This window comes from Carya illinoinensis, chromosome 3 (assembly GCF_018687715.1).
Source record: "Carya illinoinensis cultivar Pawnee chromosome 3, C.illinoinensisPawnee_v1, whole genome shotgun sequence".
Lineage (NCBI taxonomy): Eukaryota > Viridiplantae > Streptophyta > Magnoliopsida > Fagales > Juglandaceae > Carya > Carya illinoinensis.
This window is the reverse complement of record NC_056754.1, coordinates 50147217-50167650: the sequence shown is the minus strand read 5'-3', so window position 1 is coordinate 50167650 and position 20434 is coordinate 50147217. Positions and strand designations below refer to the sequence as shown.

Below are 20434 nucleotides of genomic sequence, written 5' to 3'. Positions count from 1 at the left end.
TAGCTCATATGATCCTAAAATAGCATGTAGTTTGCTCCATTCCGAGGGTAAGGCCTTGCAGAAAACCAGGCTATCATCTGCAAAGAATAGATGATTGATAGCCAAAGATCCTCTAGCTATAGGAAAACCTGAAAAATCACCCCTAAGCACAGCTTGGTTCAAGGATTGGCTAAGGACTTCTGAGCAAATGATAAAAAGATGGGGAGAAAGGGGGTCTCCCTGTCTTATACCCCTACTAGGTCTAAAAAGTGCTTGGGGGGAGCCATTGATTAGGATAGAGTAAGAAACAGTGTTAATGCATTGCATTATGAGATCAATCCAAGACCTGTCAAACCCCATTCTTGCCATTGCAGCCTTAAGAAAGTTCCACTCGACTCGATCATAGGCCTTACTCATATCTAATTTTAAAGCCATGTAACCTTCCTTTTGCCTTCTCAACCTGGTTTGCATGGAGTGAAGTAGCTCATATGCTACTATGATATTATCAGAAATTAATCTTCCCAGGACAAAGGCACTTTGAGTTGGTGAGATTAGGAGAGGCAGGATTAATTTCAGTCTATTGGCTATAACCTTTGCAATGATTTTGTAAAGGACATTGCAAAGGCTAATTGGTCTATAGTCTGAGACCAGCTGAGGGGATTGTTTTTTTGGGATGAGTGTGATAAAAGTTTGGTTTATACCATGAAAGCCAGACCTCGAGTTGAGCAACTCTATCACAGTGGACACCACATTGTCTCCCACAATTGGCCAGTGACTTTGGTAAAACACGGCTGGGAAGCCATCTGGACCAGGGGACCCGAGAGGGTTCATTTCAAAAATGGCCCCTTCCACCTCCTCTCTTGTATAAGCCTTGGTCAGTTGCATGTTCATTTCAGCAGTGACAATAGGTTCTACCTGAGCCAGTATTTCAGATATGCCTGTTGGGTTCGAAGTGGAAAATAGATTCTGGTAGAAATTTTGGAATTCCCTCCCAATTTCAGCACTGTTTGACAGCATGTTACCCTCCTCACTTTGTATTTTCCTGATGAGATTCCTTTGCTTTCTTTGTGTGGCACACTTGTGGAAGTATTTTGTGTTTCTATCCCCTTCTTTCAACCACTTTTGTTTAGCTCTTTGTCTCCATATTAGGTCTTCTTCCCCCAAGTACACATCTAACTCTCTTTGGAGATTTCTGATCTGTTCAGTTTCTTGGCCCTTGTTGGTTTCTTGTAGTACTCTCAAAATTTCTCTTTTTTGCTCAACCTTCTTCTGTCTGTTTCTACCTGAGGTTCTATGCCATTCTCTAAGTTGGTATCTACATCTTTCAAGGCCCCTTCTAGTCACCTCTGAGGTGGGACCAGATTGACAAGAGCCATACCAGGCTCTCTTGATGACTTCTGTACATTCCTCCTGTTTGGACCACGATGCCTCATATCTAAAAATTCTCTTAGGATGGTGGGTGCAAGGCTCGTGTCCTTGACTTGATATGAGCAAAGGATTGTGGTCTGAACTTTGGACTGGTAGGACTGAAACTGAATTGACCTCATACAGATTAATCCATGCACAATTGACTAAGGCTCTATCAAGCATTTCTTTGGTAAAATCCAGCCCCTCTCTATTGTTACACCATGTGAATTTTGACCCCTCACAACCCAGATCTCCCAAATCACAGTCCATAAGAGCTTGTCGGAATTCTTCCATTTGTTTAGGTGGTCTAGGAGCTGAGCCAGTCTTTTCACCCTGAGAGATGATCTCATTGTAGTCCCCAACACATAACCAAGGCACATTATGACCAGGATTTAAGAGTCTAAGGAGACTCCAGCTTTCCTTTCTTCTAGCTGTCACTGGCTGGCCATAAAAACCAGTGATAATGCCCTGTTCATTACTGTCATCAGCTTTAAGAATTAGAGAAATATGGCTTAGAGAGTAAGACACTAATTCAGCATTGGTATTTTTAGTCCACAAGGCAGCCAGCCCTCCACCGAATATTTCTGCACCGAATTAGTAGTATGTTGTCAAAAAGTCTATAAGTTATAATTTTTTTCATGAAACTTTAAGTGCCATCATGTGATACCAATTAATATGAAGACACCTTTAACAAATTCTAGAGGAAATTAATAAGATAATGAAAAAGACTCAAACGGCTTCAAAGATTGCAATAATGATTGTCTGATTTTAACAATAATATTGTTACGTGCAGGATTTTTAAAGTACAAATAAAATTTGATCTTGAGTTTGATTAGAAAAATTGCTATTAATCACCTTTCTTCTATTAATTTTTAATGTAATATTAAATAAAAAATTATTTAAATAATTAATATTATCTTCTATCAATTATATGTCAATCAGGTAATCGAAAACACTAGTAAGCCACCTTAAGCATACCGCTTCTCGCTCGTCATTTTTTTTTTTACTTAATAATTAAGAAAGTAATTTTAAGTATATTGATGTAATTTTTTTATTTTTTAAAAATATTTAAATATATTAAAAAATATAAAAAAATATTTAAATATATATGCCATAGATTAGATTGATGAGTAGGAGACACACATAAATATATATATATATATAGGCTAGCTAGCTGTACATTTTAGGAAGATCTTGTAGTACCATTGTTCTAGAGTTAGGGAAAGTATGGAAAAGTCAAGCATCACGATTTCTAATCCAAGTCCACTTTGCCAACTCAAACATTTGTGGAAACAAGAAATAATTGGTCGTAGTCTCGTGAACAAAAGCTTCGAAAACCTTAGAAATGCATTGCAAGCGATTGCACGGCAATGCGTGCGTAGACTAATTTTTACTACGGTATATATAAAATATAATAGAATTACTATATTTATAAAAAAATTTTATAAAAATAAATTTATAAATTGACATGATTTTATAAATTGATCGAAACATTGATACCGGCCCACATAACACATTAATACTTTATAATATATTTCACAAAACATATTTTAAAATATTGATTGAGATATTTTTATACAGTAATATTACTTTTATAAGATATTTTATAAAATACATTTTATTTTAAAACATAGTTATGTAATGTGTTGTTAAATAGAGGAAGCTGTCGATTAAACTGAAAGCCCTTTATAAGGAGATTCACATGAAGAAGTACTTCAATCTAAATTCAATCTTGAGTCTTGAGTCCTGAGCTCCTCTGATCATCAGAATATATATATTGGATACTATTGTGGTCCTGTGGATGCTTTGTGTGTGTACGTATGTACTATTTACAACTTATATGACAAGAAATGATTCAGATTTTTAAATTTATCTTATAAATAAAATAAAATCATACCATGTCATCATGGGTATGAATTATACCCTTCACATTAGTTTGTAAATAAAGAAATGCTTGGGATCCTAATAATAATCTCGGAATATTTTTTTCCCGATACTTTGTTTTTGTTTTCGCTATTTTTATTTTTTTATCTTAATAATTAAGTAAGTATTTTTTATTAATATGGTGATTTTTTTAAAATATGTAAGAGTATTTTAAAAATGCATAAAATAAAAACACTTGTCGGATCCAAATTTGGGTCCGGATCCGAGTCGAGTACTTTTGTAAATATTGATCATTCTAACGTTTCAGTCAAAGTTTAGGGTTGAAAACCTACGAATAAAAAGGTTGTGTATTACACATCAGCGTACATGAATTTGCAACTTTATCGTTTTAAAAAATAGAAAAAAGAAAAAAAAAAGAAAAAACGAAACAGCTAGCAGAAGATCAATGCAGGTATATTTATTGAGGAAAATTGTTTTTAATGAGATATTACAATCTATATATTAGGCTGTATAACACGCAATCTTCCCTTAAATCTGGTCGCAAAGAAAACCGGTTTCAGATGGGTTTATTTCAACATATTTGGGTACGTAGGAACCCAACAAAATCTTTCGAAAATGGCAAGACGTGGATTATTACGTGTGTCACAGCTAGCATACTTAGATGTAGAGCCAATCTCGACAGAATTCATCTACGTGTAATCCACGTGAATCTACGTGTAATATCTAGGCATCGCCATCTAAAACCTGCTGTTAGGAAATTGTCTCTCTCTCTCTCTCTCTCCGTTTTCTATATATTTGAACAAATCAGAGCCGTGCAAAATCACTGCAATATTCTCCCTAAACTTCTAGCTCTCCGATCCGTTGATACGTACCCGCATTTGTAGCTAGATCTTCAACCCCATTTCTTTTTTGTTTCATAATCCTCGATTATTCTTCTTCTGGATAATCAACCTCAGGGCCGGCAATCAATCCTACTGTATATTCCTGAGTTTAGCGTTGGAGAATTGGTGGAGCGCTTGTTTGGACTGCAGATCAGAAAGATTAAGGGAAATGGCCGGAAATCCCCTGCGCCTGAAGTCCTTGAATCACATCTCCCTTGCATGCAGATCATTGGAGAAATCTTGTGATTTCTACCAGAATGTTCTCGGTTTCTTTCCTATAAGAAGGCCAGGCTCCTTTGACTTCGATGGTGCATGGTATATTTAGTAATCTCAGTTTAAATATCATAATTAACTTCAATATATATCTATATATATTGTTGATGACTAATTTGAATGTGCATGCATGGTGTAATAAGCTTCGTCTCAGAAAATTATTCAGAACATGAAGAATTTATAGGGAATGATGCAATTAAATTAGAACATTCATGGAAACATGAACAACAGAAATTCAATTTTGTTGAAATGCTTTGATCTCGATCCCCTATATATGTATATATGAAATGATATTGACCAAGATATTGGATGATGCATTGCATTTATATATCTGCTGCAAAAAATTCAACTTTCTTGTTTTCTATATATGTTTAGAAATGATATCGCCTGATATAAGGTTTTGATTCTGATGATCAACAGGCTATTCAATCATGGTGTTGGCATACACCTCATCCAATCTGAAGACCCTGATAACATGCCCAGGGTTAGCCATATCAATCCCAAGGACAACCACATTTCTTTCCAAGTATCTCTCTCTCTCTCTCTCTCTCTCTCTCTCTCTCTCTCTCTCTCTCTATATATATATATATATCTTTCTGTGTTTGTATTTGGCAAAAGGACTAATTAAAGGAGCAAATAATTAATCTGTTGGGCATGCATGCATGCAGTGTGAGAGCATGGCAGCGGTAGAGAAAATGTTGAAGGAGATGAAGATAGAGTACATAAAGAGTAGGGTAGAGGAGGGTGGCATTTACGTGGATCAGCTTTTCTTCCACGACCCCGATGGCTCCATGATTGAAATTTGCAACTGTGACAATCTACCAGTCATTCCTCTTGCTGATCAGCATGACATGACCCGCCTCGTCCGATCATGCTCACTTCTCAATTGCATTAAATCATGTCCAGAAGCAACAGCAGTTGCAAGTTCAAGCACAACTGCACAAGCGGTACTGCTGCAAATGACAGTACTACAGCAACAGCAATTGACATGAGCATTAACTTCTCTTCACACAAAGGAAGATTATCGATCGACCTCCCTGTGCGTGAAGTAAATTCCTAAAGATCGAGCATTTGTCTTATTCCAGTATATATACACGTCATAGTGAATAAAAAGATGTTATTTTATAGACAGTAGCATTTTTTTGTACCATGTTATTCATTCTGAAATTTAATTAAATAATAAAAAAATACCGTGTTTATATGTAATTGTTAAATTGCATATATACTCTGTCATTTTTATAGAAGAAAATCTTCTTGACTCTTTTAACTGGGAAGTACCCCTGCAACAGTAAGGAAATGGTATAAAAGTAAATTTATAAATTGATGTGGTTTTATATGTTACATTATATCTACTTTATAATAAAAATTTACTTTTTAAGTATTATTGAGAAGTGTTACATATATAAAGAAATCTTACAAAACTAAATTAATAAATTTGCATGACTTTATATAATGTATTAGATCTATGTTATAATAAAAATAATTCTATAATCCAATGCACTACACACACATCAAATTACTTTATTTTTGTGACTAAAACATTCATCTTAATGCAGTGCTTTATACAAGCAAATTATTAAAGTTAAGATTAATTCTTTAAAATAGAAAGGCATCATTTTACAACCATTTTCAAGGAAAAAAAAAAAAAACTTATTCTACCTTGGTTGGCTCTTAATGACGTCGGATAGAATATTGATTATTATGCAGGCTAATCTCAACAGATGATCCACAAGAAAGAACACAAGAGAATTGCCCAAAAAATATAGAGAAACACTTCTGATGTTCAATTCAAAATTATCAAATCAAAGAATGTTGAAAATTAGCCCACAAGTTGGGCTGTATAGCTGAAAATCGTCATCATCAAAATTTTATCAAAAATAGCAAAATCTTAATAATCATGCCAAAATTAAATAAGTAACAAAAGAAGTAATTTACTAAAAATCAGCCCAAATCGAGTTTAGAATCACCTCCTAAACGATAAATGAAATATTACCATAAAAGGAAAATAATAACTAATAATGGGGATTCGGAAGGGAAAACAATAGATTTTGACTTAAAAAAAGATGCGCACCAAGCATATTTTGGTGGCCACGACATGTGTGCTGAAAATAGCTTTTTAAATTGGAGTCATATGTGTGATTCTAATACCCGTAGCCAAAGTTATGGCTAAAATACCGAAACGCATCCAAAACTGCTACAATTAGAAAAAGATCACGATTACCTGCCATCTTTGCGCTGATCTGCTAACTCAAGGTATCTTAGCGCCATCAGTGTGCCGTTTGACAACTCAGCATCATTTGACTTGGATCCTCCTGCATCACTTAATTAAGCCTTATTTGGATAGTAAGATGAGATGTGATGATCTGTAAATAGTAGTGAAATGATTTGTTAATAGTCGTGAAATTGTTTGAATTAAAAAAAAAATCTTATATATCCTGAATTTTATATTGTTAAAAAAAATTATATATTTTTTTATATTTTCAAACTCAAAACCAAACAAAAAAAGGAGTCATGCATGTGCGTGCACACCTCTACAATTTATAATAGTCACAAAAAAGGAGTTCGCTAATTGATAAAGAGAAATAAGATTTGTAGTTGTAGATTGCGCAAACGTTACATACTTAATTTTTTTTAAAATAGTCAGTAAGTATAACACTCATGAAAAAAATAATTTTTTTTTTATAGTAGACTCACTCTTTTAATCTTTTTCCAAAGAATACTAGTATTATATGGTACTTGCACAACTCATAACTGTATCTAGTATTACTATATATATGTATATATAACTAGGTCGGAATATCGTATAAAATATGTTTGTTTCGTTGGGTGATACAAGGTTTTTAATAAAAATAATATGATTTTTTTTAAAAAAATTAATTAATGCACCAAGTTATGGGTGTCATGCACGTAGATGAATTACGTATTGATTTCTATTGAATGCCAATTAGTTTTGACATTAATTATGTGTATGAATTTATAGAGAAATCACAAAACCATAGAACTCAATAAAACCAATAATATTTCACGAAATTCTCGACAAAATTTGTTGCATATATAATCTAGTCTAGTCAACTTCAATAAATCAAGTGACTTTTGATCTCAAAAATATTATTTATATTTTAAATTTTTCATTTGATTAAAAGTTGAATATACTATATATTATTTTTCTTACTTACTAGACTGTTTTAATTATTCCAAGCTAATATATTTTTAAGAGATCACAATTGTACACCACATTACGGATATAAAAAATATGATTAATTATTTAATAAGTTTTTTTATTTAAATTAATTTTTTAATTAGTGGAAGTGTTTGCTTAATTATGAGATAAATTGTTGTCAGCTTCATGAGTATTATTGATGAGTAATATAGAGAGAGTGAGTTAGCTGATTAGCTTTCACTTCTGTCCATTTTATTGCCTGCCTCTTTTCTGCATCATGCATTCAACACGCACATTGATTAACTTTGAAAGAAAAAACTGCATATAGTACGCCTGCGACCTACCTACCTAGCAATTGCCTTCATCTTAAAATTATAATTTTAAAAGAGTAATATCATATTTAATTAAATAAAATGGTGATTAGAAAGAAAGACTTATCTGTTCACAAACATGCAGTACAGGAAAACATATTCATGAGATCCCTAGAGATTTTATTTTTTTATTTTTTTTATCCATTGGCCATCAAATAGAAAATGCTTCGATTGAAGAGATACTTTTTTTCAACTTTAACCATGTGCTTGCATTCATCTTTCTCTTCTCCCAATGCAATAAACAATCTTGATCTATTACAAATAAAATAATTAAAACCAATAATAGGTAGCAAATTAATGGTAAATAAGAAAATTTAACTCAAAAATAAGAAAAATTAATATAACAGTTAGATAACTACTTATTATAATAGAATATATAAGTACCAACTAACTACCACAACCTTATGGGCAGTTAGGTAGGGCTTCTTAATTGCTTCAATAAACAAGCGGATTGAATGTCACAATATTGAATGGTCAATTGCTGAGCCCACAAAACACTAAAAATGGGGTGAGCCACTGAAAGCTCTGAAGCCCAGATACCACAGGAATTAAGAGAAAGGGACGTTACAGCTTGATTATTAATTCCGAGGATAAGTAAGGCAGGCACTACATGACTCTGACCATTAAACATGACAGCCCCCTGCCCCACAATCTTGGTCACATTTTACTTTGGAAATTGATCTAAATAACGAGTACTGTAACTTAATTTGATAATCTAATATTAGACGCACATGCAGCTTGAGCTAGGGCGGTCCCAAAACTTCTGCCTTAGTTTGCACCAACTTGAGACAAATTTCAGGAGGACCGTGTCCTCCTGCTTTCATTCATTTGAAGGCATGCTGCGCGCACTCCTACTTTTGACTCACGATCTTTCCTTGAAAACAAAAACTCGCTTACCTCTCTTTCCAAGTCATGTGAAAGACTGCATATATCCACATGATCATGTTGAACCAAGCTAGCTAGCTAGCTTTAAGGTGTCTAAACATTTTCTACTAATTTCTATAATATTGCTGAAAGATTTTCCTTCTTCCACATCATGAGTCAAACAAAATAATTTTGTACTGTATATATAGTGTCTGATGATGATCATGATTATCAGCTGCATGCATGGTTGAGTATAGGGTAATTAAAAGCTTAAGTAATCCCGCTTTCACTTACAACGATGGACGAGTCAGAAATTATATAACTTTTCTGTACATCAATTATTGATATCTCATCATGATCAAATCATTAATCAAGGACTTGTTTGAACCTCTGCTTGTAATATTTATATATTATAAATTCTAATCTTCTTGTTTCCGGCCGGCCCCTTGGAAGGATGATCAGGCGATCAGGCGCTAGATCGAGGAGAGGCCCCAGCGATCTTGCTCATGATCATTTTAATAATCATGATTTAGCCAATTTGGACTTAGAAACTGGAGGATTAATAATGGGATCATTATATATCAGGTTTCTGATCAATTATACTAAAATATTATTGAAGTTCCGGATCGATCGAACAATGATCCTTTTTGATATGAGAAATGATATTTGCAGTCGTGGTTGTGCAAGCGGCGTGTAGTCGCTTTGAAAAAAATGAATTAATATGGGATCCACATGAAAAAAAATTAAATTTTTAATCTTAGACCCTACTCTTTTTCAAAACGATTGCGCGGCGTTTGCAATTTCACGATTGTATGTAGCATTGCTCATATACGTATATATTTCAACTTTTTTGATAAGTTAAGGATGATTGAAATTACCAAGATCCTAATTTGAATTATATATTGATATAAGACATGATTTTCTAATTAGAGAATCAGGTTCAAACTCTTATATAAAAAAATAAAATTATCGGTATTAAAAGTTTGGAGCTAGTTAGCTAGGATGCATGCATGTTGTCACTAGAGGGATAATAGGTTAGAATGAACATGCACTGTGTTAAACTAAGGTTTCGTTTGTTTTTATAAATTATATTATTTTATGTCATCTAATTATTACAATTTTTTAAAATTTTTATACACAATATAATAATAAATAATTAAATCTTTTCAAATCTTAAAATATAAAAAACAAAAATTAATAATATTTTATTCAATTATTTATTTTTATCCTCTCATCTCACGAATCCCGATGTCTTCTGAAGGTAACACAACCACCATCATAATTCATGTCATTTTCGTAAGTTTAAATATCACAAAATTATTGGTTGGTAAGTCGTTTTCTCCTTAGATAGAGATTCTCTTTGTTTATACTGTTGACTCGCAAGGAGTATGATCATGACAAGGACAATTTTGTTCGATTCCCCAAACAAAATAGACGGTGGCGGGTTTGGGGCCATGCATGCATGTGTGCTGGCTGTCCAGAAACAAAACCATTGCGGACAAAAGTGCTCCACACACTAATAATCTGTGATGATCACCAACCACAAGAAAATACCATTTATTATGAAGCAAGCTTCATAAATATAATATCCTATCTCTGATGATCCCTAGCAAAGATCAGCTTCTATTATCCATGACCACAGGCTATCACACATGGTTTGCTGCTTTAATTTATGTTTCCCACTTCCTAATCACCATTAATTTAATGGGGTCTTGCTTGTGGTCATGATTCCAAGCACTCTCTCCTTCCAACATTATATATTTTGCACCTTCACTGATGGAAACTATACACCAATTTCTAGGAGCCTCATGATAAAAGCAATGGCTGCCCATGAGAAGCAAAAGAAAGGATTCATCATGTCCATTTATAAGTCTGCCACCGGAAACCAGTCGACACCGATGCCCGATCCGGCCATGGTGGATAAAAAGTCTATTCAGCGTAGTTGGTTATTAAGGAAATTGAAAGCAAGCAAGGGAGTTGAGCAAGGTGGCCAGAGGGTGATGGAAGGAGGAGGAATGCTTAGGGGAGAAGTACGGGTTGAGGCAAGGAAATCCGTTTCCCATATTGAAACGAATTTGGCATCAGTTGCAGCATTTCTTCAAGTGAAGGTTTTGGTCACTGACATGCCTGAATTCATGCAAGTGCATGCCTTCAAGTGTGCCAGGCGTACTTATGATAGCTTGGAGAAGTTCAGCTCTAAGCACGTGGCCTTTAACATGAAAAAGGTATGTTTCACAGATTTCATTCCATCAGCATTAGTTTCTCTGTAAAAGAATTTTCTGCAGAAATCCATTTCTCATGCTACATTAACATGATTCAGTATATAGCTATCTAGAATCTCTCAGCAAAGAAAGCTCTAAAGTTTCATTGTTATGTATCTTTTCGAAAGTGAAAGTAGAACAAGCCTCAGTGATGCCAAGCCTCCCCCCCCCCCCCCCCCCCAAAAAAAAAAAAAAAAAGTGTCTTGTGACAAGTTATTTTCTTGGAGTTTCTTTTTGGAATTTTCCTTCTTGAATGACATGTTTCACATGATTTTGAAGAGGAACCCAAAAAAAAAAAAAAAAAATGAAATACAATTTTCCCTCAATGATTATGGAAAGATATTAAACATGGGGGAAGAGGGAGGGAATAAAGATGGAATTCACCCTTTCTAGCTAGGTGGGATCCACTTATCAAGTGTCAACATTTCCAATCCATCAAATAATATTTCTTAATTGATCTGGATCATTTAATCTAGACCATGCATGCACCACCCATGCATCTAGGTTGTCGAGATCATGCTAGATATATATTGAATTGGAGCAAGGATCCGACATCCCATGTGAATGATAAAGAAATTAAATAACCTATGTACTCACTGATCATTCAATTCAGCTAATCATGTATTAAACTACTAATGTATGAAGTTTTATATATTCTTAATCTAACCGCATGTATACTGCACTACTCCTACTAGGATTTATAAGAGAATTATTAACCAAATAACCTATATATGTACGTACTCTCTATTTTTTAATTAAGGATCTAAATCGTTAATGATCATGTTCGATCTCTTTCGTTCAAAACATATATATATATATATTAATGAGACATTACTGTTGGATGTAATCATGTGAGCTAGCTGGTCTCTTGTACTTGACATAACCTTTTAATGAACACACAGGAGTTCGATAAAGTTTATGGTCCGGCCTGGCATTGCATCGTGGGCTCAAGTTTCGGCTCCTTCGTGACCCACTCCACTGGCTGCTTCCTTTATTTTTCCCTTGAAAAACTTTACATTTTATTATTTAAAACGAAGATCCAGAAAGCAGCCAATTATTTGGATTGAGTTCAGTTCATATATTATATGTAGGATCGACATAGCTTGTTTTATCAAACCCTAATTCTGCTATATATTGTCATATATTTTCACCAGTTTCTAATTACTTTGATCAATTTGATACTTAAATTTGAGGCTGTAGTACTACTTGTATTTATATATTAATTAATTATTAGAAGTCCGAACACGTACGCATGCATGCAAAGATATTTAAATATGAGAAATATTAATATAGCCACAAATGGACACAAAACTAATTTTATAACTTGACTTATTAACTAGTTTGCAAAAAAAGTTTCAATTTGTGTAATTCCCAAATGCATATGTATATTAATTCAGAATTGTCAAGAAATAGAAAATAAAAGATTAATAACTTTCAGCAATATGTACGTGGCGTGACTTAGTCAGTCATGACCACGCCTGGTAATTGGGAAAAAAACCAAGTCCAAGTCCAAGTTCCAACTATAACTATATATATATGACGACTACTCCAAGCCCTAAACATGAAATAAGAAAGCTGCATGCAAGAAAGAAAAACGAAATCAAACTGATCTAAAATGAAAGGGACAACGTACAGTACCGGCCACCAGACTGCATGCATGCATCAGCTTAATTAATAATTTGACTTCAAATAAATTAGGGAATATTGAAAACCGTTGAAATGATCGATGCATGCTTATCTTAATCCAACGGTACCATTGAATTGAAGCTATAGCACTGGAAAAGCCAGTATTCGGGAAAACCATGTCGAGTCGTAATTTTTCGGGAAAAGGTTTTTGCAACAATTTGTGTGGGTTTTTGCGGCGAAATATAGTGCTGGAAATGCCACCATTTCTTATATTGTAATATAACATCCTGCATGCCAAAAAGAATTAACTATTTTTAAAAATTTGATTTGGTTGAACTAAATGGAATTGCCGTATTTTACTATTAATTAATTTCCATTCAATTAATCAGCATTAAAAGCATTTGGTATATGCGTTTAATATATATATATATCCTGTATTGTGACATGATAGATTGATGCCTGATGGTGCTCTTACACAAGGGCAGACACCAAAAATGCCAAAAAACAAGATCAGCGCGCATGGTCTTAGATAATGACTGAATTAGACTAATATTCAAATATTTTGTCTAAAGAATTTCTTAGCAGCCAGCCAGCTTGCCAGCTCTAGGTCCTTATAATCTCGTATCTAGCTTGGAGATCACAGGCGGCATCTGATCATATTCTTCGATCTTGTCATTGATAAACAATAAAAATAAAAGAACATATTAAAATTAATAAGGACAAACATGAACATGACTTGTTAATACATGATCACAACATGACAAGTAGTACACAAGTTGTTTCAATTTAGATTTTTATGGGTTTTATTTGAAAGCCAAAGCTATACGTAATTAATATGAGGAGTTGATCTTTGGATTCATCGACCTGATCATACGTACGTAGCATGAGATCGAGGAATAGATAGATCAGACAAAGGAGGAAAAGGAGATCGATCGATGTAACGAAAACAAGGTGGATGTGCTTTTGAATATTCCCAGGGGTTATTAATTTGAGGTCTCCAAGGGGCCGGATGTTCATAATTGGTTTGCTCATTGATCAGTTCGTGGAGAACGAGTCAAATTCCGTTTCGTTTACCACTCCTTTCGCTTGGATGAACAAAGAAACCCCAAAGAACAAACCTTTCCATCAAAATCTTTTGGAAAGTATATATAGAAAAAAATCCGATCCCCATAAGTACAAGTTTGGTTTGTGCTGATTGATTCTTATGCCGAATTAAGTTTTTGTTGTTTATATATATTGATGTAATTCAAATGGTACGTACTATACACATCAACATGACAATATGCCAATGCCAAAAAGACCATAAAAAGAAGAGGAAATGGAAGAAGAGAGAAGTACTGTATGGAATCATAAAGAAAATTAGGAAAATGCATGCAATCAAATACGACGCAAAGTCACTACTTCGACCTACGCATATTATTTGATTTGGGTTGGCTCACGATGGCTGGCTTCCCAAACATGCCACAGAGGCCGCAGCCAGCGACCTTAGGAGAAGGAGGATCGACGGTTGGTGGTTGGACCTTGACCGTCCGACACTCGGTATCTTCGGTGAATCTGCCACGTCGCTCCATCAAGCCGATTGATCCTACACTGCGGGATGGCCTCAGGTCTCTGTATTCGACGCAGTTCTCTTTGTTGAAATCTTCTTTATTGTTATGCCTCATTTTGCTCAAATCCCCTGATAGGAACTTGTCATTCCATACAAGGCCTGAGGACCCTTGTCTCCTAAAGGATGTTGAAGACCTTTGTAACCCGGCCATCTCTCTCTCTCTCTCTCTCGCTCTCTCTCTACCTTTGTCCTAGAGAGTTCTTTGTTGGATGGAAATATGTGCGCAACAAGAAGCTATATAAATGGTGGTGGACGTTCTCATGCTAGAATGATATAGAAGGGAGAAGAAAAAAAATGACAAATGAAGAATAAGAGGAAAGTTACCATCAGGTGGAATCTATGAGGTTAATGACAAATTTAAGAATCCTCCTTTAAGATTTACGAAATTTAAAACTTTCCCCAAACTTTAAGATATATTCCCTTGTTGACTTGTACGTAATCTAAAATTTTGCAATTTGCATGTAGGTTTTGCAATAAGAAAATGCTACAAATTCTACATATAATTGTGGAGTGCGTAAGTATTATGTAGTCATTTTGAAAATAAAATTTACTATTAAAAAATTAATTTCTTTTAATATAAATTTCTTTTAATATGAATCTCGTATTTATTCAATTTTTTCAAAATAATTACATGATGGTTGCGCACTCATGATTGTAATTATTATTTCTCTTATTAAAAATTGAGAAATAATATGTACCGTTGGTTTAGATGTGCAAGTCCCGCACTTCTTTTAAAAAAAATAGATAAATAATATAAGATCCATATGAAAGAATTATTTTTAATAGTGAACCTTATTTTTTTTCAAAGATTACACAAGACTTAAACATCCTAGAACCGTATCTAATATTACTCTTAAAAATGATGTCGCCTATAGACTAAGAAAACCGTGGAATGGTGTATTTATTGTCTAGCACTAAAAAAAAAAAAAAAACCGAAATGGCTTCACGAAGATCTGAATTTAGTCTAAATTCAACCATTTTAGATTACAGAAAGGCAATGACCACTACAAGATTAAGAAGTTGCAGAAAAAAAATTCAACCGCAAATAACCGATGAATGTGGGCATAAAGCACAATATATAAGCAAATCAAAAGAGCAGTTAGCATATGAGAGAGGTCAAACTACGGAGATAGAGGGAACATCATTGTTAAGCAACAAAATGGACACAGCAAGAGCAGTTAACATGAGAGTATTCTTCAGCAACTCTGTACAAGCAAGATATCGAGACAAGCTGATTGATAACAGTAATCAAAGACTTTTGTAAAAGGTGTACAACTCAGAAACCAGCCAATAGCCTGCTCCAGCAATATTATGCTTTCAGTGATTAGGAATAGTTGGGGGCTCTACAAACGAGATCTTGAATTATAGGTCTGAAAACTAATGCAGGTAAGCTTCTCCTCAAGCTCCTCGTTACCTTCATCATGAAACATAGTATCTCAACATTCCAAGGATCGCGGGATTATGCTAGAGGTTTCCTTCTTGGGACAATTTTCGATCATAATCTTGATCTGTAACATCACTACTTAGCACTAAATGATCATGCCTCCTGTGTAAATTACTACTTATTATATTCCTCTCACCCTCAATGGGTTGTTTCCTAGCTGCCACTAGTATCACATTCAGTGACAGAATCCAGCTTCCTTTTGTTCTTGAGGATTTCACTCAAGGGTTTGGGACCCTGGAAGTCCGCCGATGTAGTTCTTGCATGCCCAACTTTCCAAATGCAATCCTCATTTCCTTCAGCATATTTTTTCTCGTCTTTAATCTGGGCAAGGGTCTTGGGTCCCGTAAAAGTTGAAGAATCCTGAGCCCATCTCTCTCTTGTACTTGATTTCCTTGAAACTTCACCCGAGAACTGCCGTTTGGCAAGCCTTTCTTTCCTGAAATGCTTCATTGACCTATCTTGCTGTGAGTGCCTCATCAAGCCACGTGGTTTGGCACCATTTAAAAAAGCTCTATTCTCACCTATTGATTCATTACCATTCTTTCCCACCACCGATGCCAATCTTCCATGAAGCCTTGGAGCCATTCCATGCCTTCGAGGCCTTTCATGGCTGAGACCAATAAGATGAGATGAGAGAGGTCTTCTTGATGAGCCCGTACTTCGATGATCATTAATCATCCTGCGTCTTCTCAGATGGTTTCGAAGATCCATGCCATTACATTCACCAACTGCAAGTTCCATTGGCACGAGTTTCCTTTTCCGGGACAATATAGAATCCAACATTGCGTCTCTTGAATGACCAAGAACTCTATTGACATTAGAGAAAAGATGTTCATCATCCAGATGATCAAAACTATTGTATACATCACGTTCATATAGAATTTCTGCAGCAGGGTACACGGGATCATACTCCACTGTATTTTCATAATCATATACCGAGGAATGGCTATTCAGCTCTCTGTGTTCCCTGTCCATGTCTAGCAAGAACTCTGGATCGTCCTCATACACATTATCTGATCTATCACCCACAAGAACGTCAAAGCCAGGGGATGATTCCCATCGCTCCTCTGGCTCAATATAGCCTTCCACTTGTTCCTCTGAACTCTGATCTGTGCGAAGAGGAGATCTGCCATGGGTAAAACCTTCCATGGGAAGCAAGGACTCCAACCTAATCATAGCAGCTTCATCATACTCACAAACAGCAATTTGAGGAGAGGCACTTTGCTGGAAAGCATTCTTAGGTACTAGGTGCTGAAGTTCTTCCTTGGGCAGACAATTAAAATTGGTGATTACTTTAGCAGCGCTTTCAGATGAATTCAAACAAGTTTCTGCTGGTGCTGAACCTGTCTCACATCCAGCAGATGTCTTGTTTTCCAACAAAGGTGCATCAGTGCCCACAGAGGAAGGCTTTATAGATTTCTCAGCAGGTGCATTGCCGTCAGAACCATGCATAAAAGAGCATCTGTCACCTTTATTACAGAACCCATTGAAGTAAAAGTAACATGGAACACTGGTCTTGTTCGCAGGTGTGGAATACTCTGCAGACTCAGATGGCACTCCAGCATGCCCATCCAATGGCTATGAAAATAACGGAGTTTAGCTCAAATAACATTACCAGATAACCAAGGGATGATGAGAATAAAAAAGACAGCAATCCACTAATACATAATTCCTAAAAAAAAACATAAGGAACTCAAAATAGGGGCAAAAGAAAAGCCCCAATACGAGGTGATACCACAATTGTGAAAAATGCGTAAGAAGATAGCAACCACTAGCACATCTGGTTCATTTTACTGTGTGTATCAGTTTAAAAAAAGAAGAAGTTATTTTAGGTGCTCCAATTGTAGCCCTGGGAATTCCAGATTGTTCATTAGCACCTAGGCATTAGAAAACACTGAAGAGAAGCACAAGGAAATCTCAAACTCTTGGAACCATCAGGACATTCGAACTGACAATGATAAGACACTTGTTCAAGATTTTAAGTTTACAAGATTGCAGCTGCTAATTTTGAGGAGAAGGTATTTATTTGCAATTAGAGTTTATCAATCAATTTCCTTCCACCTGGAAAGGAATTTTTTACTAGAAGAAGCTAATCATGCCAGAACCCCTTTCATCCTTCTGGCAAGAACCCAGCAAACAGATATCTTGAATATTAAAGATTTGAAAGTGGGGCACTACACTTTTTCCGATAATCCTTTTGGATTCTCCTTCGGAGCAACAATTGTGATGGCATATCACTGGAACTAAGACTTCGCAACAAGGATACCGACTGCACATGCAAATTCTTCAAAGTGTTTGTCCCACCAATTTCCAACCTAGCAACCTTCCAGTTTAAACAAATCAATAAGAAACCACCTTAGCAGTCTCTATTACGTGAGGGTTCAGGGATATCACCGGCCAAGCTCATCAAAATCACATTATTAGCCCCCCAAATCCAATGGCACCAAATGAACCTCTAATTCCCCCACATGAAAAGCACATAGAGTTTGACACAGAGTAATAAGTCAATTAAAAAGGCTCCTCGAATTAGGAACAACAAAACCTATCTGCTTAATAATTGTGAATTTTCACTCGTACAAATTTTCTATTTTACTAAACATATGAAAAACACGGAAACATGCTGAAACGAAAAGGCTTGAACCTTTGAATGGAACCCATGAATCTGTCATGCAGGAAACTAAATGCGGGAGCATATGCTTTTTAAGGATTCGTTGAAATGATAAATATTTATCATATCATCTAGATATATAATTCACAAGGTGCAACTGCCTTATCTAAGAGGTATATCATCCAACATAATTTTCTTTATCGGTAAAAGTAAAAGCTCAAATAGGGTTAACGTGAACATAATTTGTGCAACCACATGACAAAGCAAACCTGTCTACAACACACAAGGAATCAAAATAGATGGAAAAGAATGCACAACCAATACCCAGGTTGTGGTCATTGAATGTGCAAATAATCTTAGGAAATAAACCAAGGTTCATAGTCAGATGTTATGCTGAATGTTTTAACTCCTCCCGTCCAAAAAAACAAAACAAAAAGATCATAAAGGAGCAGAGCTTACAGGGTGTCTAAAAGCACAGGTAGAGTTAAGACAGTTCCCAGACAACCAATACCAGCAATCTCTTGGGTTGAGCCTCGCAATCTCGCTATGGCGGTACTCACAATCAATCCCCTGGAAAGGATATTAAAAATAAAATCTTGAAAACAAAAATCAATAGGAAACATAAACAAAGATTCTGAACTAAAAGGAGAAAACCTGATTCATAAACCCCTAAAACGAGACCCTTACAATATGAAGACTAGAAGTTGAACCCATTTCTAGACAAACAAAATAATTTCTACAAATAACTGGTGAAATGTCCCAAATACCAAGAAATAATGATCATTAGCAACAAATATATACCTCTCGCGCATTGGAAAACTTGGATGTTTACATTGCAATCATCACGGAAAAACCAACTAAATAAAACTGAGACATTTATATTTCCAAAATCACGTAAACCCAAAAAGCAGAATGCCTGCAAAACTAAATTCGTAATGTCTCGAAATACCAACCAGTACTGAAGATTAAAAATTTATAGAAATGCCAGATTATCTCCGAGTAAAATAACATGAGAATTAAGAGCAAATTCATTCATTTAATCAAAAACCCTAAGGCATCCTTCGTTTTTCAAGAAACTTTACATAGCTCACGACTCTTCGAATGTAGGTCGAATGCAACGTATTGTAGAATAGAAAGCGCCAATAAAGCAAAATAAGCAGCTTAAAATTGCAAAAGAAAAAACACAGGAAAAAATCAGATGAGCAAGAAGATTCATAGAAACAAACGAAACGGCGGCATTGCTTTCCCGGACCTTCTTACAGGTGAGAGGTGAGGCCAGGAAGTACACGCAGTCGGTGTTCCTTTTTAGCAGTTCTTCGTCCATTTCAGAAGAGAAAAGAGAGTACTTGAGAAGTGAAACGCGAGAAAGAGATCAAGGCAAGGCCATCAATGTTCCAATTGTGGTTACATTGGCGGTGAGATCGTAAACCAGAGAGAGAGAGAGAGAGAGAGAGAGAGAGGCAGAATTGGCTATATTGTGGTATTTTACGGTGGGTTTGAGTTTTCTTTTTCTTTTTCCCAAAAAATGTATTTATATTTATTTTTTTAATGTAAATAGTAACAAAAAAATTTATTGTTTTCTATATTAAAATTTATCGTTTTAACCACAATATTTAATGCTTAATTTTAACTTATTGTTTATTAAAAAATGATACTTACAGTTGTGAGTGATATCGGACAATCATTATTTTAAAAAATAAATAAATATAAAATCTAGATAAAAAAATTAATTTTTTAATAATAGATTCTATTATTTTTCAAAACGATTGCATAAAAATTATACACACTACGACTGTATCTAATATTACTCTTATTTATTTAACCATCGGTTAAAATGTATCAAATTAATAAATGACAGATAAACATAAACACATCCCTAAAATTCCCTGGTTGATTTCCCTAACCGGAATCAAAATGTTAATCCCAGCAACAGCCACTTTTATTATTTTTTGTTCTTGGCATTTGTAACTCATTGGTTGGTATTTGTGTTAAATTTGTACATACGCATATTATTTGGATTTTTTCTAAAAACAATGGTACCTTAATTTCTACCTTTCCATTGGTTTT

General features: G+C 34.9%; 3 protein-coding genes across 3 annotated transcripts; 2 read left to right on the top strand and 1 right to left on the bottom strand.

Moving 5' to 3' along the window:
- The first annotated feature begins 4082 nt into the window (after positions 1–4082).
- LOC122305117 (metallothiol transferase FosB-like) lies at positions 4083–5630 on the top strand. Its single transcript, XM_043117446.1, has 3 exons — positions 4083–4466; positions 4845–4950; positions 5093–5630. Exons 1-3 carry the CDS (start codon positions 4321–4323, stop codon positions 5414–5416), a joined length of 576 nt encoding a protein of 191 aa, XP_042973380.1. The 5' UTR covers positions 4083–4320; the 3' UTR covers positions 5417–5630.
- Positions 5631–10388: 4758 nt separating this feature from the next.
- On the top strand, positions 10389–12282 carry LOC122305751. Its single transcript, XM_043118306.1, has 2 exons — positions 10389–11044; positions 11983–12282. Exons 1-2 carry the CDS (start codon positions 10544–10546, stop codon positions 12145–12147), a joined length of 666 nt encoding a protein of 221 aa, XP_042974240.1. The 5' UTR covers positions 10389–10543; the 3' UTR covers positions 12148–12282.
- A 3163-nt stretch (positions 12283–15445) lies between these two features.
- Positions 15446–19857, bottom strand: LOC122305116 (zinc finger CCCH domain-containing protein 32-like). The gene is made up of 3 exons (XM_043117445.1): positions 19620–19857; positions 18827–18937; positions 15446–17337 (listed from the first exon to the last, which is right to left on the bottom strand). The coding sequence occupies exons 1-3, from the start codon at positions 19689–19691 to the stop codon at positions 15913–15915; spliced, it is 1608 nt and encodes a 535-aa protein (XP_042973379.1). The 5' UTR covers positions 19692–19857; the 3' UTR covers positions 15446–15912.
- Between the last annotated feature and the right edge of the window lie 577 nt (positions 19858–20434).